The sequence below is a fragment of the Centroberyx affinis genome, unplaced genomic scaffold, assembly GCF_046629955.1.
Source record: "Centroberyx affinis isolate AG114_WGS23_722 - 3 ecotype Tasmania unplaced genomic scaffold, CSIRO-AGI_Caff_v1 ptg001331l_1, whole genome shotgun sequence".
Lineage (NCBI taxonomy): Eukaryota > Metazoa > Chordata > Actinopteri > Beryciformes > Berycidae > Centroberyx > Centroberyx affinis.
Window position 1 is genome coordinate 53033 of NW_027279828.1, and position 23811 is coordinate 76843.

At 41.0% G+C, this 23811-nt stretch overlaps 1 protein-coding gene across 1 annotated transcript in view; it reads left to right on the forward strand.

Moving 5' to 3' along the window:
* The window catches only part of LOC139649336 (cytoplasmic dynein 2 heavy chain 1-like), a gene marked incomplete at its 5' end in the record, with an annotated part of 129714 nt that overhangs the window by 53028 nt on the left and 52875 nt on the right, over positions 1–23811 (forward strand). Inside the window, 6 exons of the mRNA XM_071525714.1 lie at positions 901–998; positions 9934–9991; positions 10145–10195; positions 10347–10400; positions 12364–12495; positions 13157–13229. Coding sequence (XP_071381815.1) covers positions 901–998; positions 9934–9991; positions 10145–10195; positions 10347–10400; positions 12364–12495; positions 13157–13229 — 466 coding nt within the window. The remainder of the gene's footprint in view (positions 1–900; positions 999–9933; positions 9992–10144; positions 10196–10346; positions 10401–12363; positions 12496–13156; positions 13230–23811) is intronic.

The following is a 23811-nucleotide window of genomic DNA, read 5'->3' on the forward strand; positions in this document are numbered from 1 at the left end:
TCAAGAAGACTTTATAATTCTCAGATTTCTTTGGTACTCTTTGGTACTGAGTAGTTGCATTAATATAGTATATATGAAAATCTGCTTATTTTTAATGTAAAACCCCCAAATGATCTGTTGTTGTAGCAATAGACAGATGTTGGCAGCAATTAAATATCACCAACACTGAAACACACCTAACAATACACCCAGATAAAATATACAATAAAAGGTAAATGTAATGCCATTAAGTGGTTAGTGTGCGCATACTATAGAAAACACTATAGACTGTATGTTTAGCATGGCGAGTTGCGACTTTGTGGTGGCGACCTGCCAGGAGAAACACTGGTTGGACATAATGCTGAATGATGTGTGCTGATTGTTCTCAGAAACAATGGTGTTTGTATGGCAGCAGAGACCCAGCCAACTAACATACAGCTGAAATGGAAGGATTGCAAAGGATTACATCCAACAGCCAACTAGCTAACAAATACTGTTACAAACTGTTTCAAATAGAACTCCAGTCTGTTGGCTACTACTAGCCAGAAATGTTGTGTTTTAAGTTGTGTCAGTTAAATTTAGCATATAAAACAACTTCTATCTTCTACTCTACTGACATGTGGAAGTTGCTGCAGCCTCTCTGGTCTCTTTGGTCCTTTTAGTGCAGCAGTTAGGTCCAAATCAGGACAACAGTGGTTGCTTCCCATAGACAGCTGTTGTAGTTACAGGTAAACTGGACCCAGGTAAGATGGCGGACGATTATCCCACGCTTAATGACGTCATGTCCCCTCTAGTGTTATATCTCTATGCACTTAAAGCACTAGAGACACCCTGTCCCTCAGTCTGACATCATCTGACCACCACTCCTCCGTGCCTTTGTCTCATTCCCTGTGTGTGTGTGTGTGTGTGTGTGTGCTGTAGGAAGTTGAGAGTACTGAGGCCAGGATTGCTGCGTTGGAGGCCAGCTTGAAGAATATGGTGTACGAGTATGTCTGCCGCTCGTTGTTCAAGGTAAACACACACACACACACACACACACACACACATTAAGAACTTAACAACAGGTACTCAGAAACACAATTTTTAAACACATTTTATTTTAATGTAAATTACTGATACAATATTAAAAATGTAAGAGTGTATGTGTGTGTGAGAGAGAAACTCTCCCTCTCTCTCTCTCTCTCTCTCTCTCTCTCTCTCACACACACACACACGCACACACACACACACACACACAGACTGTGCAGGTATTTAGCAAGCAGACTTTGCTTGACACAAGGGACAACATCTTTTGTTAAGCTCCGCACATCTTGCTGCTTTCACTTAACTTTTTCTGCATAGCAGGGGTGGATACAACAGCACTCAAGAGCGCTGGTCTGCTGGTTGGAGTACCATATATCAACCTAAAATAGAACATGAGAACATCTCATTGGAAAGGGTTCTAAATCATGTTTTAGAGCACCAAATTATTTTTCCATTGTGGCGGCTTTGGTACCAGAATGGAAATTGGAAATGAAATTAAATGGAATGGAAATTCACTATGTAGGAAAAACCCTGCATAAATCACCCAAGCTGAGAAACAGCAGGCTATACTGAAATACAGACTAATCAAATAAAATGAAGCTTCAGGATACTTACCACTTTGTATTTACTTAGTCCAAATAAATTTTAGGACTTACTCAGCCCTATTTGTAAGGAATATCGAGAAGAGAACCCTCTTTTACACTTTGGTGTGTTAAATCACTTCTCCTACATAACTCTCTCCTCCATTCCTTAATCCCACTCTCCTTATCACACACGCCAATCATAATGTACGGTGTAGGCTCACAGGCTAAAAGTGGCCAATCACATTTTTTAACAAGGTTAGTTGTATAGATGTACAGAAATCTTTGGAAATTCATGATGGGGGCCCAAAATGACAATTCATGTTTTACAAATTGTTTATTATCCTTTTACTAAGTAATATATAATAAGTAAGTAATATATAATATAAACATAATTGCAACTTGTAATAACAACCCAAAAATGTAACTTTATTACATTTGTTAATCATTAACCAATACTTAATGTAGCATTTATTTTTTTGTAAACAAGATAATAACAAACTGTCAATAAATGGTTGGAAAGCCATTGTTATCATCTCATCTGAGTTATGATGCAATATATAAATGATAAACTGTTCATTTTTATTATATTATTGTTCAAATAAAAAATATTTATAGCATTTACTAATCCTTAGTAAATTGTTAAAAGAAAAAAAAATCTTGTTAATTATTGAATCTTATTGAAATTAAACTTAACTATTTTTAAAAAAGGAGAACCTAATTTATTATGGATTGTGTCACCCACATTACATGCTGTGTATTGTAAGTTTTTTTCTACATAATATTGTCGGATGTCTTAAAATGAGATGCCTAGGGTTTGCTCTGTATAGTTTTGCATAGTGTTTTTCTCTGATGTGCACCTTGACTGGGCTAGAGAATCTGCACAGCACCAGAATAGCTGTTTAGGAGGCAGTCTGGAACCCATTTTCCTTTGATAAAAAAATGCAGCCTCTTGCAATTTGGAAATTGCAGTAGTCAATATTGCACTTTGAATTTTTTTTCTCGAATTGATTGTGTAGCCCTAACATACACTCACACACTTATACACACAAACCTCGGAACCAACATGGTAATGAACTGGTAAATATTGACCAACACAGCAATCATTTCATTGATGAGGCAGTAAATGTGATTTCTGTGTGTGTGTGTGTGTGTGTGTGTGTGTGTGTGTGTGTGTGTGTGTGTGTGTGTGTGTATGTTGTCTGTATATCTGTATGCTAATGGCAGGGCAGTTTCAGACAGAGTCAGGGTGGCTGTTACTGCTGATAACGTCTGTCCTCTAGGCTATCTAGCCAACACTTAACACACGGACAGACACACACACACACACACACACACACACACACACACACACACATACACTCACACCTACAGTTAGTGGCTGCCCTTTTATTAGCATAGAGGAAACATTGGACTACATTATCAGCTTTCCTGTCAACACTCCCCATCTGTTCTACCAAAGAGATAGCACCAGACAGGAGGGGGGAGAGGAGAGGCGAGAGAGGTAGGAGAGGGGGAAGAGAGGAAATAAAAAGACAGATAAAGAGGGAGAGAGGAGAACAAATGAGGAGAGGGTTAAGAGAGACAGAAAGAAGAGGAAAGGTAGAGAGGGAGGAGTGTGTCACCCACACTTCCACTTCCCTCTCTGTGATAGGATTGGAGAGAGTAGGGGAGGTGGAGAGAAAAGAGGGAAAGAGGCTATTGAAGGAGGGAAGAAAGGAACAGAGGGGGAGGGACTGAGTGAATGGCAGAGGAGACCAGGGGAACAAACGATGACAGCAGGGTCTGAAATTAATACCCGCCACATGCCAAATTCTAGTCTTGGGCGGATGAATCAGTAAGAGTCACCTGCCACACTGGCTGGTCATTTTTTGAGGTGATAACATTTGAATGCCGTGGTTATATACAGTCTTTGGTCTTTGCCAGGTCTCAAACTTTTCCCCTGCTGGCCACCGCACACTTTCTGAACGTGAGCCAATCAAACCAACACAATGGCTCTGTATCAAACAGGCACCTGTTACACCAGTAGGCAGCAATAGCGTCTAAACTTCTGTTTCTCTGCTGCCTGGATGGTTCACTAACCTAACATTAATTGAAACATAGCATTATTCCCTATACACAGAATAGCATTGACAATTGTTACAGTGACATATTTCTATGGAAAATGTATATTATTTAAAATGTATATTATTTTCTATATTTTTTTGTTTGCTAGCCCTTGGCAGGTGAGCCAAAAAGTAATTTCAGACACTGGAGGAGGGTGAGGAGAGAAAAGAAATGTGTTTTCATTATAAAGAGGAAGAAAACATGAAGGTAGAGGGCAAAGAATAAGTTTGTGTTTGTGTTTGTGTGTGTGTGTGTGTGTGTGTGTGTGTGTGTGTGTGTGTGTGTGTGTGTGTGTGTGTGTGTGTGTGTGTGTGTGTGTGTGTGTGTGTGTGTGTGTGTGTGTGTGTGCATGCAGGTATTTGTGAAGGTGTGTGAGAATGTGGATACATGTGTGTGTGCATTGTTGTGTGCATGCAGTGGTCCGAGTCGTTGTGATATGCTGCAGTGTGACATGTTCCGGGTTTTACTGTCTACGGTGATGCCTATCCTGTTAAACTGTCAATCTGACTACTGTACACACACACACACACACACACACACACACACACACACACACACACACACACACACACATTTTCATTCTCATTGCACTCTGATTGCTCCATTTCCCTGTGACACATGTACGCTCACACCCGGGACATTGTGGCATTCTTCGTTTGATCAGTCATATCATGTTGCCCAGCTATCTCGGTTCAACTGTATCCAATGTCACTTCAGTGGATACAGTTTAATTGAGACAGCTTGGTCTAAATCATTCAGACATTGGATCAAGAGAAGAGCTATGGAGAGGGTCGGAGGGAGGGCAGGGTCTAGTAGAGCTCCAAATGTAACCTGAAGGTTAGCCCCTCTGCAACTCAAACTGATTGTTAAAGCTTTTGGTACAAGGACAGAATGTAATATTAGGTGACAGGCACACATGTGCTATGAAGCCTTTTGAAGATGTGGAATGTGCCGAAACACTGAGGCCTTCTTTCCATATGGAAGGCCATGGTAGTTTTCTTTTTTTTTTACCATTTCAAATGGGAGATTACTATTTCCCAACTTTTTTGTGGTTGTGATCACATCCCAGAAACTGTGAACAAGAATTAACACATTAAAAAATTCCCATGCTAATAGCACATAGTTTCAGTCTTACTGGCTAAGAAATGTATGCACGTCAAGGTGGATGCAGAAGCACTGGGAACCCAAATTGTCTCATTTGATCACCAGATGCTGGTAACCTTTGCTTGCTGTCTTTGGGCTGGCAGGGTTTAATCTCATCCAACAACGCTGTGATTGAATAACTATTCAGGCAGTCAGTATCTCCTGAATGATTTCAGCTACTGTAGTTGCAGAAGAGGTATTCTTAGATGGGCAACCATCTCCCTTACATGCTTGATTTTCCAGCAACAACGCCTGCATCTGGCAGCAGTGATAGCAGCCATTTTGAATAGCCACACTGATTAGACTGCACAGTCTTTTGACTTATGGACACTTTTCAAAACTCGACGCCGTGAAGTGTTAGTGAATCAGGCGCTACTTCTAATTTGCATGGGCTTGCCAACTAGTCATTATTAAGTGCACAAAAAATGAAATTTGCATATACATGACCAGCACAGTGGCAGTGTGGCTGTATTTTAATGCCGGTGCTATTAGGTGCAGTTTTCATTATTGGGCTTTGTGATTAAATAGCATGGTATTCTTATTTGGAGCGAAAACCTTAGAGAATCAGAAATAATACAACAATATAATATATAAGTAATATAATAACATTAACATAACATAATTGCCTGATATCAGACAGAATTGTCAACTTGTTACACTCCATTTCCATCTTCACTCTGACATTGCCTCCGCTCTAACCGATTTCCGTGGGGGAGGGGGATTCGATTTTCCCTAACCAATCACTAGAGACCAACGTATCCGCCTGAATCTAACGTCATTTTAAGTCGACACTGATGCGAAAAAAACATCTCCCCTTTGAATAAATGCCTTCAAAGCAGAGTGCTGTTCGGATTTCAAAGTAATTGGTACTTTTAATCTATTTAGAACAGCCTCGATAGCAGCGTCTATCTTGTCTACAGCTGTCGCCATTGTTGTTATTACTCCTCCTTGGTTCCGGCGCACAGCTTGACAACGCTTGACAACAGCTTGACAACGGTGTTAGTCCCGCCTGTGGCGCTGATTGGCTAATTGTTAGTCCCCCCCGGCGCTCATTGGACCGATCATTTTTCAACCGAGAAACCGCTGTTTCATGTCACGATGCCAAACCAGAATCAGTCGACTCAGTGGAGTGGGCGGATTCAAAGGTCTGGACCCAGGCAAATAACATAACGCTACTGGAATCCATTCATACCATTGGAATTCATCCTTATGTAAGGAAAAGTACATTGTATATTTCACATTTTACAGTTGAGTTGTCTGGGGAAGAGCTTACTGCACATACAAATACGTGTGTGTATGTGTGTATGCACGTGTATGTGTGCACGTGTGATGACAAAATTGAAATCTGCATGGGCGGCACGTCGAAACAGAGGAAATGTTGGGTAAAGGCGATGCAGAAAGGTCAGGCTGTGAGAGGAGACACTCCGAAGTTTCCCTTTTGTCAGCCAACTCTCTCTCTCTCTCTCTCTCTATATATGTGTGTGTGTCTCTCTCCTCTCTCTTCCACTATCCTCCAAGTGGGACATGAGGGTAGACAAGAGAAGCATTTGTTTGAGTTTGAGTTAGACTTCTGAAAACTGTATCCTGGGGGAGCGAGAGTGGCCTATTGTAGCTGATTATCAATGCTGCCGGCATAGCGTGGCTTATTGTGTTAGATACAGCTGCTGTGCTCAAGCTATGAGTCAGATAGTCAATAAGGCCTGCAGGCTTTGTGTTGTGGGGTGTCCTCACAGAGTTCTCAGGATTTTTACACAGTTGTGTAGTCATCCATGGCAGGCTTGTTTTAGACTGAGTGACAGGGAGAGGGAGGTGAACAGAGTGCATAGAGGAAGCGGGTTGACAGGAGCAAAGGGCAGTCAGTCTACGGAGGACTTTCAGGTGACAAATTGTGTGTTCTGGTGGCTATAGTGGAGGTCTTGACAGCTGATTGCATTTCTAAACTTTCCAAACAATATGGAAAACAAGGAGAGTTTCTTTTCTGGTTTTCGCTGGGGAATGATCATTTTGTCACTGATACATCTCATCAATTTTGATGTTTATATGATGTAAGTTGGGGTGGCATGGTGGCTCAGTGGTTGGCAGTGTCGCCTCACATCAAAAAGGACCCAGATTTGATCCCTGGCCCTCTCTGTGTGGAGTTTGTATGTTCTCCCCGTGTTCATGTAGATTTCCTCTTGGTGCTCAAGTTTCCTGGCACATTTCAAAGACACGCAAGTTAGATGAATTGAAGACTCATAAGTATGAATGTGAGTGTCTTTCTATTTGTGTTAGCCTTATGTCAGCCTGATCTCCTGAAATGTTGTGAAATGAGCACGATGTCTCCATGCACGAAAAGTGAGAGAAGTATTACAAGAAAGATACATGACCAGAAATAGGTAGTAGTCTAACATTGAAATAGGTCAGTGGAAAGTAAGGTATGGATGGGTGTAAACATTTGCCATTTGCCATGACCCGGGTTCGATTCCCAACTTATACCAAGATGATTTCTGCTGTGAGTGAAGTTTAAAAAAATAAACACAACTTCCATTGTAATGACAGCATGTGAATGATGTGAATGATAGTTACAAAGATGCAAGTGGAATATTGAGGATTCTTATGTTTTTACATTTTGCAAAGTGATAGATAGATAGACATTTGTTGCATATACCCAGTCCTTTCCCCAGGATGAAGCCTCTCCTTCAACCGCAGATTTCTCATCTAACTCCAGCGCGCTCTCTCTCTCTCTCTCTCTCTCTCTCTCTCTCTCTCTCTCTCTCTCTCTCTCTCGGCTCAGTGAGACTGAACAAAACACAGTTGGAGAGAGAGCAGACAATGTCACTGCAGGCAGACAGCACAGGCCCTTACATCACAACCACACTTCCTTTTCCTGATCCACAGATGGGTTTACAAACATACTTCTTTGTCCTCTTGCCATAGTGAGGTGGGGAGAAAATCAAGCACACGAAATAGTCGTCAAACTTCTAATGCAGTAGTTGGATGGCGGGGACTAATTTTCTCCTCTGAGTGCATTGTTCAGAAAAAGCTATTGCTGATTTTTTTCTTGTGACTGATCAAGCAAAACATCAGGGATAATTTGAACCACCTTTTTTTCTGTGGTATCAGTGGAAAGGCTGACTTTGTAACTGTGCAAAAGCTTAACAGGGAAAATCTACCCTGAAATAGATTTTCTATATGTAGTCCTATGACCTTGGACATTTCAGTCAGTATGTATGAATATAAACATCTCTCAAATCTGCAATCATGTAACACCAAGGGACAAGTTTTGTAGTTTCTACCAAGCTAATCAGGCCACATATTCACATGTTTTTAGACAACAGTCAATTTTACATTCATTTATCAAGCTGGTGTGATGTTTGATCATTCGTTGAAGAGATGAGCAAGGCACAGTGCCACATGGCTTGTGATTGGCTAAGTGAAGAGTGTTAGCCCACTGTTGGCAGCCCACTGTCCAGTCAACACTCAGGGAACAAAAGTCCCTTGTGCCCAGATGTGTGTCTCAGGAAGCTGGATCTGAATTGAGAAAACTGAATTTTAATTGGGAAAACTGACTTTGAAATTATAGCTATAAATCAGATTAGACATTCAATTTCAAACCATTGCATTCAATTTCAAATTGTGCCTTACAAATTCATTTTTGGAATTCATTTTTGGAATTCATTTAGTCAACAAATCAATTTTAACAGTTCAATATAGAATGGCACATTCAAATATCTGCAATTCAAATACAATCTGTGCTGGCACTAATCTCTCTCCATACTATGCAGGTTGTTACATGTATATTTGCTTTTCCAATCAAAGCTTGTGTGTGCCTCATTCAAAGGCCCTACTTTAGTTATGTAACATCTTGGTCATCATTGCAGCATCTGCAAGTCAGGTCCCGATGTGTCACAGTTAGATGTGACGCATTTTAGAGTTTAAAATTCAAAGCAAGAGTTGGCATTCAAGGTAATTATTATTTTTCCGCCACATGGAAAATGCACTAATTTTAAGCCCAAAACAGAGATGCCAGGTTTGTGAACTGTGAGGAAAACACAGTTTCCAGGTTTTTGTGTGTGTGTGTGTGTGTGTGTTCAGGAAGATAAATAGATAAATATGGGAGTGCAGGTGGGTTTAAACTGGTGAGAATAAATGGATTCATTGAACTTGAAACAGGCCTTCCCTCAGCATCCATCTGGTGTGTGTGCATGTGTGTCTGCATGTGCGTGTGTGCATGTAAATCACTGTCTGTGTGCCTGTATCTCATTGGTTTTACCCTAAATGGACCTGGCTCAGCATTCATCTACAGAACTGGCAAATGGCATTAAGGGAGTCTTGCTGTCCCTCTTTCTCACTCTTGCCATTCATTTAAACAATGCCTCACCCTCCTTTGTGCCTTTTCTCTTATTACACTCTCTCTGTTTCATTTTCTGTTTCTGCTCTCTCTATCTCTCTGTCTCTGTCTCTCTCTCCATTTATTTCCCTCTGTTTGCCTTACCCCCTCTCCCCCTTTCTCTTGCTCTCTGTAGGTGGCAGTAGGATAAGCATCTTGATTAGTGGCTGTTTCTGCCTTATCTCCCCTCTAACTCTCCCATTGAGAGAGAAAGAGAGAGAGAGGGACAGAGAGAGAGAGAGAGAGAGTATGAGGATGGTACAATAGGAAGTGTAGCTTTCTAAGTCCCTGAGGCCTTACAAGCAGGTAACTACAGTGAGCTGAGCTGCATATCATAGATGCAGTGTGCACTTGGTATATCGTCTGGTTTCACACTGTAGCTGCAGAGAAGATGCCAACTTTTTGTGCTAGGATGTGACTTTCTTTAGTTGGAGTTGGATGTTGGACAGTAAACTGGTGAAAAAAATTTGTTTTCATATGTCAGCATGTTCCATCCATCTCTCTCTAGAATATTAATGAGCACACGCTCTGCATTTTCTCTCCATTTGTTTCCTGTCTTTCCTATTATTTTCTTTTTTCTTTCCCTCGTCCCTTCTCCTCTTTATTGTTGTATCTTCTCCTCTCCACCTACCTCTCTTCTCATCTGCTTTAACCTGCTCTCCTAATTTTTCCTCTTCATATTATACAACTTAAACTTTGTCTTTCTGTCTCGGCCCCCCCCACCCTCCCTCTCTCTCTTTTTGCTATGCACTTTGTCAAAGGGATGCACCCTGAACTCTTCCAGCAGAATGTGAGTACCTTCATAGATTTAGGATCATCACTGCTTTCTTATAATATTAAGTCACTTCATAGTTGACTTAGTCTTTTCGATTAAAAATAAGATTGAAGAATATTAGCTCTTGGTTTTGCCAGATGCTAACCTTGAATCTACTCTCCTCTGCAGGAATGGGACGTCTTCACTGGATCCATTGTAGGAGAAATGTTCAGGAAAGAGGTAAGTGTGCAGCTCTGTGTGTGTGTGTGTGTGTGTGTGTGTGTGTGTGTGTGTGTGTGTGTGTGTGTGTGTGTGTGTGTGTGTGTTTGTTTGTGTGAGCGTGTGAGACCATTATCTCTGTCTCTGACTTACATCTCCCCTCTCTCGGCAGGAGTTCCCCTCTTGGATTGATCAGGAGAGGCATGGAGCACTGGCCATTTTTAAAGTACACACATACACACACAGACACACACACACACACACACACACACACACACTCACTCACTCACAAATTAAATTAAAAGAAAGTTATGCAGCCATTATACATGAAAGAGAGTTATATATCTGTCTTGTTTTAATGAATAGGCTCTTAAACTTGTTCATCCCTGGACCCAGTTGTGCAAATATAGTCTCACCCTGGAACCCAGTTTGATTAAAGAACGCTGTGCCTTTCAGCTTGTGCGCACCCACCAGAAATAAGCTTATGGCCCATTTTATGTCCTGACCTATAGTTTAGGAAACTGTCATTACAGAATGCAGCAGAATGCCAAGAAAGTCTCAAATGATGATGGTTGTCAAATGATGAAGTCTGACGTGTTGCCCCCCTTCGTCGACACCACTCTGTAGCATTGTTTGCTGACTGAGGCAACAACCCAGCTGACTGCTACTAGTGAGAGGAGGGGCTGTGGGCAGCGGTGCAGGGTGTGTGTGTGTGTGTGTGTGGCTAGTGGAGGCGGAGAAATAATATGTTTGATTTTTCATTAAGAGAAAGCACTGCTGGTATCGATACTGTTGCAAATGAGTATTGTATCCGTTTCAAATTTTTAGTAGCGATACTTATCAAAGTATCAATACTTTTGACAACCCTAGTCTCCGAATACTTGTCTTTGGGAATATAGAGAGGCATTTACTCTTGTTATATATAGACCTGTTTCTTGTTTGGAAACACTCTGCCTATGTCATCTTAGCAAATATGTGTTACATTTAGCAGGTTTTACAACCCTTTACATTAGCATTGCTAGCTGACAGCAACTACAGTACAGTAACATAGAAGTACAGCTGTTTATTTTTGACACTTGATAAACTTAGCAAACTACTAGCCATGTTGCATTTTATAACGTAACTTATAATAGCCATGAACAGCAGTCCTATTTGGAAACAAAATTTGGTCAGTATTGCATCCTTCCTTGTGTATAGCATTTAAGTGATTGTTGTTACATAGCGACATAATGACTCTTAAAATAAGTGCAAATCTGCACTTGCACGCAGCTTTGATGCGTCATCAATGTTGTTGTGACGTTAGCCATAGAGGCAATGTAGTAAGATAATGAAGCAAGATTGTGATCTGTGACTCTAACCATATTGGCGCCAGTGTAACAAGATAGTGATCCATGACAGTGGCCATAGAGCCAGTGTAGCGAGATAGTAATCTGTCACCCCTAGATGTCATTCAGCCAGGATCAGTAGCGATTTGGGCTCAGAAATGTCATGCCACAAGCTAAAAATTGTGTTTTGGCTAAATGAAACTATTCACTTTTTCTCATATTTGGCATTACATCAATGGAAATTGCTGTCAATCTGCCAACCTAACAGGCCGATTAATGGCTCACTTTTGGCTAATTGCTTACTTACAGTTCAAGTTGGTCTACTTAGTACATATATTTGTAAGGGGGTTGGGCTGGGTGCAAGAGGGATTGGAACAGTTTAATACAAAAATTCTGGGGTGTGTCACATCTTAAAGCACTGCACTCACAATGATTAGTGGAAGACACAGACCTTAGCTGTCCTCTGCCAATGTAAAACATGAATGAAAGCTTGGGTGATGCCCTTCACTGCTTATTCCCTTGTGTGATATATAGGACAGAGAATGTCATCTACGTCTGTAATACATATGGTTTATTTTACTTTATGTCCAGATAAGTTTAATTTAAGAAGAAAGAAAATATTTGATTGAATTCCTGCTTTGGCAATTGAGTCTATACTGCGTCAGGTCTGCACATGCACTTCACCGGTGACGTTGCAGAGAAACCCTTTTCTTTACCTCTTGCACTCCATCACAAACTAAATTCCCAGCTTCTCACTAATCCGTAAATTGGGATAGACATTTATTCATTCATGCATTTTATTGATCTATTTTTATAACATTATCTCTCCACCTGTCATTCCCCCTTTCCGTCCCTCTTTCCCAGGCTACGTTCCCAGCCCTCCACCAGTCTCTGTGTTTGAGTGACTCAGACCTTTGGCTGTCCTTCTCGCAGAGCTCACACTGCGAACAGGAAATCCCATCCTCCATCGCCAAGAAGATTACTCCCTTCCAGCAGGTCAGCTGCCAATCAACCATCAGCCATTTGATCAGCCAAACTGAGTTGCTTGCATAGTTTTGCTGTTGCATGAAAACTATTCCAATTTTAACTTATTTTTTATTAATTATTTACACCGGATATGAAAGGTCTACACATGTTTTCAAATGTTGTAGTTTTATGGGAAGTATGAAATGAACACTGTACACTTGTACACTTTTTCACCAACAAAATCAGGGTAAAAACAAAAGGTTACTCATTTCTGACTCACTATGGCTATCAATTTCACTATGACCTGACTGAAATGAGTCAAATTTTACTGAAATTTGAAAAAATAGTGGTAAAATTGACATATTGACACATGAAAGCAAGGCTTATAAGTGGGGGTTGAGATTGTATTAAGATGTAGCTCATCTCATTCTCAGAAAATATCATGATCCTAAAGCCCGTGAAAGTCTTTATAGAATTTGAGAATGTGTATGCATCCAAATGAAGCCATTTTTTTTTTCTCTTGAAAGTTGACTATTTGGAAATGTGAGATTTTCATTTGACGTGAGTGACAATAACTTTCTGTCTAACCAATGCAAATGGATGCACAGTAGGTTAAAAAGAGGGTGTCTGTTTCTTTCTGTCTCTGTTTCTGTATCTGTCTCTGTCTTTGTCCATCTGTCTCTCTACTCAGGTGTTATTGGTTCAGGCAGTCAGACCAGACAGACTGCAGAGCACCATGGCAGCCTTCGCCTCTCAGGCCTTGGGTAAGTGTGCGCCTGTCTGTCTTCTCCAAACAAGTTTAAGTCTACATGTCACATACACATGGATACAGGACTTTGCCTTACCAGTTCAGTTCACAATCATAAATAGGGAGCCACGACCATATAATAGCCTCTCTCTCCTGCGCTCTCTCTCTCCCTTGTCTCCATGTTGGTCTTTGTTCCTTCAGCAATGTGATGACAGGCATCAAGACAGCTTCTCTTATTCTGTCTCTTTTTCTCTTTCACATGACACACACATGCATATACGCTCACATAATTACATGAACATTCATTCACACTTACACAGGCATAAATGCAATCAATAATGACCTTTATTTAACGTAAATCGGAGACATTTTAATATAAATTAATGTCTGTTTTGTTTTTCTGTGTTGCCGATTTATAGAACACAAAAGCGATTGCATTTTCATTTGAAAGCTGTTGCATTTGCTGTTCTAAACACCAATTGTCAGGTTTGTCTCCCCTGCGCAAAAATCCTCTGGCGCACAGGAAGAGATGTGTTTTACATGTCCGGCAGCAGCAACAGCAGCTTGTCTGGAATCAATAGAAGAAGAACTGGGTAGTTAGCATGACCAGCGATAGACGCCATGGATGAACAAAGATAAGAGTGCCACCTACAGAAACTCAAACTTCATTAACAGAAAAAACACGGCAGTACTGGCCACACTGTGTGATTGACAGGTGATCTCTGGGAAGTGCAGTGCAAAAACGCCACAGCACTGAGCGCTTATCACCAAAGATGTCGCCAAAATCCCCAAAAAGAAAAGAACAAAACAAAAGAAGGATTTCACAGATTTCCACTTGAAACAAAGCTGACACACAGATTCAGTCCCTCTGAAGCAGAAACACACCTCCCACACACGGTCCCATATGGCTTCTGTCAGTATATGAATGGAGTGGGCTGATTGTGGAAAAACACACCAAGGTGATTAATATACACTCATTACTTCTCATTTGTCACAAGCTTACACATCACACACTCACAAAACTCATTCTTACACACGTGTGCAGCACTGATGTATGTGTGGTGATTTCTCTTCATTAGCCCAGCAGGTTCGGAGAGGGAGGACAGAGCAATATGATTGGTTGATTAGCCCCATGTTGTGAGAGCAGATCGGCACTCAGTCATTGCAGTCACAGATCTCCTCTCTCTCTCTCTCTCTCTTGCGCTCTATCTCTCTCTCTCCTCTCACCTTTGAAATACTTTGAAACAAGCTTGATTGCTAATTTGCTTCCCTGGACCTTGCAAATGGCAGAAACCAGTAGTGGGTCACACACTGCTTCGGTAATGGTAGAGTTTTTTGTCCCTCTCAAGTGGCTACCCATGAGTTATATCAACCCCAGACAACTTAAGTCCCATCAGTTGCCTTGGCAGAAATTTTTAATAGCCCTCAATGCCTCCAGTGCATCTAACATGCTTACGTGTTAGATCCAAGTTTGTTCCATGAAACAAAATTGAGATATGCCCCAAACTTACTGAGAACAGGTTAGTTTAGCCATTTCTGCATAGGCAATGTGTGCCAGGTGAAGCTGATACCAAGTCAGTCTTAACAGCTGGTAATCCCACTCTCACTCCATGTAAGCCACTTTATTTGTGAAAATTACCTCAGCAGCCAAAGTTGCACAATGGCGGTGCCGTGAGGTAAACAAACCTGATAGAGAAACACAAATAAATCGACTGAAAGTGCGAACAGTTTGGAGCCAGGCGAGTATGAGGAGTTGTGGAAAAACCTGTATAACGCAGTTTTGCTGCATTAAAGCCATGGACAAATTGAATTCACACTTATCAGTTACATGCAGAGTTAACACTCTCAAAATTCCAAAGGCTATAGAATTATAGATTATTTTTTTCATGAAAATCTTTCTCGCTGTCTTCTCTATCCCTCTCATCTATCGCTCATTGTCTGTCTCTCTCGTAAGCATGTTATTCGCCGTGGTACAGAATGTTTTATATTTATCCATATCAAATGCCATCTCAGTTTCTTGTTTTTTTTCATTCCTAAAACATATGATTTGCATTTGTTTGTTTTAATAAATAAAATCAAAACTCTACTCCCCTGAATTCTGAGAGAGTTTTAGAGAGATTGCTATGAATGATGAGCTCTAAACCGAAACCGTACTTATAAACTACAACAACTACTTCATTCACCTCTGCAGATATTCTACTGTATTAAGATGCTTTGTTTTTTTTACGAGCACATCCCACCTTCACACTCCAATCAAACTAAATGTCCTCAAGCAAGGCTTTTATGGCAGACTGCTGAGACATACATTTCCACTTGTCATCACTCTGCTTCTTTTGAAGTCAGCTTTTTTCATGATAGTCCTCTTCATCCTTTCTCTGTTTCTTTATATATCGTCTCTGTGAGAATGCCACTGTCCTTGAGGAAATGCCACACACACACACGGTTATGAAGCTGCCAGAGAGTGGTTAGTTTATTGTGCCTAATGAGCCCATTCATTTAGTCCAGATAATCCTCCTAATGGCATGTTGGCTTCTGACAGCACTATCTGGGACTCTGCTAATTGGTGTCAGGTGAAACTAATATGCAGACATTTTTGTGTGTGTGTGTTTGTGTGCGTGTGCATGCGTGCGTGCATGCATATATACTGTGTATGTGTATATATATATATATATACATACTGTATGTGTGTGTGTGTGTGCAAAACTAATACCTAGTCCTGTGTGATGACAGTTGATAGTTTAGGAGACTGCTGATATGTTGTTTTTTTATGTTTGCAGGTTATGCATATGTTAGGGTTTTGTGTGTGTGTGTATCTGTCTGTCTGTCTTTCTGTGTGTGTTTTGTGTGATTTTGTAACCTACAAGCAAAATTGCTCGCAGGTTACAAAATCCTCTTAACCAATAGGACATTTTTCATATTTACTAAACTCCTGGTTGTCCAATTTTTGGGCTCTCTCAATGCTCCCCCGACCATCTAATTGGAAGTGTTAAATTGCCTATCCAATATACTGTACTTTGCCTTTGTTTTCACTGCATTAGGCTTATGAATTACATCCCATAATGCAACTCTGAATGGCTCTTGATTTTGTTTGTTCAAATTATTCCTTCCTATACTCCCCAACTGTCCTTCTCTCCCATTGTCCCTCCCTCTACCCCCCTCCCACCAGTTCTTGCTGCAGCTTCCCTCCCTCCCCACCTCTCTCCATGCCTCCCACTCTCTTTTCAGTCTTCCTTTTTTCCCAGTATCCTTACACCCTAGTTCATTCACTCCTTCCTTTGCACCACTCCCTCTAAGTCCCTTGCATCTTAATTCACCCCTCCCTGCTTTTTTCATTCCTTCTGTCTTCCAACTTCTTGTTTCCTCCTCTATCTCCCCCCTCTCAGTCCATCCTGACAGCAGCAGCTGCTGCGCTTGGTGTATAGTGTATTAGTACCTGTAGTAGCCTATACTGTACTGTATACTCATCCTACTCCTCTCCTCTCTATCCTTTCCTCATTTGCCCACAAACAAACTAGACAACGAATCTCTCCCACATGTAAAACACATAGACACCAGATGGACAGGCAGGCAGAGGAACAAGAGAGAGAGACAGACTGGTTTAAAATAAATAAATAAATAAAAAAAACAGAAAAAGGTCTTAACGTCCATCCAGTTAATTTAACCTTAATGCATATGATTTAAAACGAAATACTTTATTCAGTCCTGAACCTCTGGTAGTCATTATGAATTGGCTCAAATTATTGAGGTGGCTCTCTGAATTGGAAATAAAAGACAATCCTTACAAAAAGCATCATATCTGGCCTGAATTATGACCACTCTTGTTGAGGAAAATCACTGACTCGGCTGCTCCAGTGACAAAACTTGCATGCTGCTAAGGTAATAATTACAATCAGCAGAGCTCTCTTGGCTGTCTGGAGAGGGCAATAGCCTGTGATTTTTGGTAAAAGTTGGTGCGACTGACCAGCTCAGTGCTATAAAGACTGAATTTGAATGAAGAGAGCGGTGGAGAGGGATTTAGTGGAGGGTTAGCATGTGAAGAGGGTGAGAGGAAAAAGAAGGTGAAGGGATATGTCTTTTAGGATAGTTTTGCCGACTTACTCAGACCCAGGGGAAATTTGGGCGGTCAGTAAGGTAGTAAGGCAATCCGTGTAGCATGTGCAATCTGGAATGGCTGTCCATGTGTTTGCCGCATATTGTTGAAAGCTCTGTGTGATGACCAGGGCTATATTTTTCTGTGCGGAGAACTTCATTCTCGGGAATGTTTGTGTGCACACAAAGCTGGTTAGTGTATTAATTTTCTATTTGGTCAGGCCAAGCTGCAGGTTTAGCTGCCTTGTAGGAACAAGGTGAGGAGTATGGCTATAGAGCTACAACAGTAACCACAGTATTGTCATGCCATGGTATTTGGAGGCTTACTGTGGTTTTGGGAAAGTCACTGCAGTTAAACCATAACAACTGTGTTATATGTTAGAATTCTCTGTTTTCCCCTTTTTTGCATACGTTTTTTCACAGGTAAACATAACTGCGATCCATATGCTACCCCATTTATAATAATCCTAATTGGTGTGGCATCAGCAAGTTGGCAAAAAGTGCCTTCCCTCATTGCTTTTTGGACTGCTTGAAGTGGAGCAGTCAATAGGAGAACAGGGGGAATAGTTTGACTCTGTGCAATTATAGAAAGTCTGGGTCAATGTACACTGGCCATATAAATGGTTTTTCAACCTGAATGCTACATCTCCTTTTTTAGGCACATTTTGGCTTTGACCGAAACAACAAGAGCTAGCCAAGTTGGAAGCAATAAGGTGCATTTAAGTGAAAATAGTAAAATTCAAAATATCAAGCACAATGAGATTGCATATTTGAGTAACTCATCCACTGCTATTTGCTGAACTCAGACGATCAAGCAGCAGCATTTTAACGGTCTCAACATGAATATGGCATCTGAAGTCTCTAAAGCATTTATTTTCAAAAGCAAGGTAGGCAAATTTATGAAGCTCGCATAAAAAAAAAAGCTTATCTCCCTCACCCACTATCTCCCTCACCAGTGCAGTTCTTCAGTATACTTCTCTTTCACGTTTGGCTGCAATTATGCTGCCAAACGTTGCATAGGCTTAGACTGAATGCATGGCACCTAGTTGCAAAGGAGAAGCGTGTTTGGGTTTGCATGCAATGTAGAATTTTTTTTTTTTTAGAAATTCAGCTTCAGCAGGCATTATGTTAACATGCCAAATTTTGGTGACGCCACAAACCACATTACTACCACTATTACATTACTGCAGTGAGGAAACTTCTATGTGATATGTACTATGTGAAAATGAACATGTGGTACATGTGTTAAATGTGCATGTGTAGGCTACTGGCATTGTAGATTTCGGTTTGTACAGTTGTTTATTGTTGTTGCGGTGTGAGTGTTTTGTCTCTTTCTCTCTCTTCCTCTCTCTCTGTCAATCATATGCCACACACACATGCACATGCATTTTAAAAAGCCCTACTGGGTGTGTTAACCTTGGGGAAATCTATGTGCTTTGGACATCAGCATCTCCTTCATATGAATATTCATTCATGTATAAACAATAAAACTCAAGGCCAAACATTCTTTATGTTAAGTAGTTAGACTTAGTCAGTGGTTCTCTTCCGTTTTGGCTTGCACCTCCTCCTGTCACGTGCACACAGAGTGGTGAACTGTGACGACAAAATAAAGATTTATTTTTTCTCGTTTCTCAGACTGGTTTACAGGATTAATTACTGTTGTGGGCCTAGAGGTTTGTTATGTCAAAAAAAAACCCAAAAACATTTACCATAAAATAAGAAATATGTATTTGCATATAAAAATATATACATAATACATACATTTTGGGGGGATTGGCCAGAGGAACAGCACCATACATTGCTCTGGGGTTTAACATAGGGCCAGTTTGTCATTATGAAGTGTGCATGCCTGGAGGTGTGGAGGCAATGGCCCAGCCATTACTAGGGACACCGAGTCAAGATAATTGTTTATTTACCTTAAATCATCTGATGATGATCATCTGATCATTTACCCTTGCCCATCACCCCTCCCCCTTATTTCCTAAATCTCTCTCTCGCTCTCTCTTTCTCTCTCTTGCTTGTTCTCTTTCTCTTTCTGTATTTAGTCTGCTTAATGAAATTACCTCCAAGTGTGAAATTATTTACTGAAGTTATGAACCATTTTGGAAAGATTATTACTTTAGTTTCACTCCCTTTATCCCACCGCCCATTCTCATTCTCTGTTTCCCCTCCTTTTGAATATTTATTTTGAAACTATAACTCATGGCTAACAATCCATACGCTTGGTACTTCGGTCACTTAACCACATGACAAATATGATGATATCACTGTGAAAGATGAAAGTAGTTGTGATGATAAACTGTAATGCCAGGGTTGAGTTAAAGGAATAGTTCACCCAAAAATGAAAATTCAGTCATTATCTACTCACCCCCATGGCAGCTGAAACTCGGGTGAAGTTTGTTAGTCCATACAGCATCCTGGGCTCCACAGTGGAACTGCGTAGAAGCCTTCTCCAAAACAACTGAAGTTGCTGGGGACCTGACTTGACGGTTAAAAAAATAATGGAAAATAACCATAAAATGGCTCCATGCAGCTCGTCCAGCATAATCCAAGTCTCTGGAAGCTGAACAAAGTGACTTGAAAAGACCGACATTTACACCATAAAGCTGAATTCGCCACTCTAGCTGTTGATATAAAAAAAAAAAAAGCTCACGTTTGCGCACACCTGAGATAGAAGAACGAGGAGAACTACATGTGTAACTCGAATTACCAGAAACAAGTTCAAGTTCGTTTATTTATATAGCCCTTTATCACAAGCATGTCTCAGAGGACTTTACAGAGAATGAGCCTAGCTAGATCTAACTAAACAAAATCAGTGGTGAACAAAAAGATGTTGTCACAGACCGGCACATGTATGTGACAAAAGATGGGAGACCACGCAGAACTTTAAATGCCAAAAAAATGTATTTATAACTAAGAGTAATAAATTATATCAAATGAGGAAATGGGATGTGTTAGCCAGTGTAATCAGTGGTGCATGGATGTGGTGCATGGCTGAGTGAAAAGTATGGTGTAGGGGTGCTGTCTGGTGTAAAACAAAGGAACCAAAACCATACGCCAAACCAGAATGGGTACCTGTTGAGAGGGAGACAGATACCCCCTTTACACCTTGCATTAAAATGCATTTTGGGTGATCGGATTGCAATCGGATAGTGCTTGACCACATGAAAGTACAGGTGTAAATGCACCCAAGACGCATTGAGGACGGATTTTGATCCGATCGGCCAAACCACCTCCGGAGGTGGTCAGGGACGCATTGTGACCACATTGAACACAAGTGCGACTTTCGTCTTCGGCATTCCAGTTATTGAAGACGGCTTCTTCCCCCGCTTCCAAAAGCAAGCATAAGTCCATACAATAGCGCGGCTTCACGGATGGGTATCATCTTTTTTTTTTTTTTTTTGGACCTGCGCAAACGAGAGGAGGATGTGACGTTCGGTTGTTTGAGCTGGACAGAGCAATCGGATCTCAATCGGATCTCAATGTGGACACTGGAGACACATACTAATTCCAGGTGTAAATGTAATCAGGTTAAATCATATCTAGATACAATCTGGATACGAGACGCATTTTAATGCAAGGTGTAAAGGGGGCCATAGTGTTAGTGACAGCAAGCTTTATAGCCTAGAGCTGAGACCTGCACAGGTGCACCCCATGAGCACTGATGACTCCTATCACTCCCTGCCAGCCCTCTGCCAGCCCTCTGCAACAGAGCCAATGACAGTTAAGGAGAGCAAAGCAGGCGGGTCGTCACATGTAGGATAGTAGGATATGTAGGATCGCATAGCGAAAAACACAAGGTAGACAAGAGCAGATTTTAGCAAGACAAACAATCTACCTATTCTACGTAGCCTAACCTACCTGGCTGGCACCCCAGCCTTAGACCCTAATGCACACAAGGAAAAACTCCCAAGAAAAACCTTAGTAGGAAAAACCTAGAAGAAACCTTGGACGGTGTGAGGCAAATAGGGACCCCCCCCCCCCCCCCCCCCCCCCCGGGACGGCTTAGCGTGCAACAGGTGCCGGGCAAAACAATGACAGAATCATGGGCAACAATAATGACAGGAGAAAACAGAGAGAGACAAAAAGAAAGAGAGGCAGCATGCGGCGATGAGAAGGGGCTGAGGTCAGCGCTGAATATTCAGAGACTGCAAGACTTCCAGTTTGGCTGTTTAGCCTTCAAAATAAAAGTGCGAGAGTTTAAATGGGTAAAAATACTGTTTTAAATCAGTTACTTTGTATGTTATCATCAGATTCAGTAAGTAAGCACCCATATTATTGTTTGATGTCCACTTAAGTCTCTGTTCTGTAAGTATTCTGCACAGTGTAATTCATGCAGCGTTTATAGTTAAAATGGCACATTTTATTGCATTTTTCATTATTATTATGTCATCAACTGTTCCCCAGTGTGGAAATACTTTGAATTTATCCTTACAAGGTTGCCATATTACCCAAATGCCTTTGCCTAAATAACACTTTCACATGATTTCTGTTTGAAACAGAAATGAAGCTACGAGTGCTGAACCCATTTTCGACAGTGTGACAGTGGTAGGTAGTGCGCCATCACTACCTACCACCTCCAGGGACGCTGTTCTGCAGTTGAGGGCTTCTCAAACATTTTCAGGTTAAGGACCCCCAAATGGGCCGACCTTAGGCTAGGGGCCCCCATTTGATTAGATTTTGCATCAAGAAGGTTTTTGTTCTTGTTGAATTAATGTTGAAATGTATAACTGTCTATACTGTATGTGGGGAGATGATAGTGGTGAGAGTTAAACTTATGATCAGTCATTTTGATACATTGTCTACTTGGAAATAATTTCTGGTAAATTAAAAAAAAAAACTGAGAGAAAACACTGAAAGTATACTATTCCTCCTGGAACCCTTTCAAGGCCCCCTGTGAGTCCCCAGACCCCACGTTGAGTTCAACTGCTGTAGCTGACCCTGTGCGTTGACCTCTTTCAGGAGGGTTGAAAGTGAAAAGAGAATTTTGCCCACATGGATCAAGAGAGTATTGAATTTGAATAGATCTATTTTTTTAAAAACAGTGCCCTTTGCTTGCTACTGTAGAACCTAGAACTGATTCATGTGAACTTGTCATGATTTCCAAAATGGAGGAAAAGTAAAATCAATCCTTCCCTTCAATTCAATCGTCCATACCATCAGCAGAAATCGGTACCATACGTGATAAATTACATTACACTACATGATACAGTATATTAGAAAAAACAACCTGAAAAGGTGTCGCTCTGTTCACCATAGGCGGAGGCACAACTGCTTTCAACAACTACTTTGTTCTTTCACTGAAATATGAATGGCCCTTAAGTCCTCTTATGTTCCATGAAAAAAATATATCATACAAGACTTCCAATCAAACCACTACAACTTGAGTAAGTAGTCTCATCTACACAGCTTTCCATTTGATGTGCAGGTCTTGAGTTTGACTTCAACATTTATAGCCTGACACTTATAGCCCGAATTTACATTTCGACGTACTTAATTTTAAAAGGTCGTCCAAGGCTAAGTCACTTAGGCCATGACTTTTTTTTTCCCAGTGCAGGACCCAAAAGAGTCATTTATTCTCTCACCCTAGAACCGAGGCTCATTATAACTTATTGCTGATCTCATCGTAATGGGACCTATGACACATTTTGGATCTTGACTCATCATTTAACAAACTAGGACTTAGGCACATTATAAACATAGTCTTCATTAAAAGATAACTTGGCCAAGGCAGGTAACCTGGGACATTTTAAGACCTGAAGACTATCAGTTAATGAACAGATATAGCTAGATGTGTTGAACCCCAAGCAGTTCCCCTGATGCTGGTCTTCATATCAGGCAATTAGCCTGCAACCTGTCTATCTCCCACAGTTAGTCAAGATGTGAATAAAACATGTACCCAGTGTGGAGGTCAAACTCCTACCTACCTTCAGATTATGAGACTGACACATCACAGAGCAAACTGAACATAAAACTAAATACCAGATTCTGTTGTCGGGCAACATTAAGATCTGTGACGGTTTAGTCTGAAACCGGCCTACTGACCTCATCTATACATGGTATTAAAATGTGCTCTACTTCTGGATATGCTATCCTGATAATGAACAATATGATCCCACCCATGCATTTACACCGCTTTGTGTCTACATTGTCATTTTTTGTGCACAATATGCAAAGCAGGCGAGTAGGTGGAGCGGTGGCAAGTCCCATCTGTTGGCAACAAAAGTAAACATGGCAGGTGTAGAGTCACCAGTGGTGATGTTACTGTACAGCCTGTACTTGAGGAGGCACGGTGATGACCTTTCTACCCATGGTGATGACATTTCTGCCATGTGGGCGGATGCTTTCTCACTAATGCACATACACTGTATGGACTGGATTTCCACCTGGCTGAGTCTGGTCACTTTCCGGTCACTCTCCAATCTGTGTGTATCCAGTGTGCATTTACACCTTGAAATTTTTTTTTCCTTATCCAGATGCAGATTACATTTTAACACCAATTGTAAACG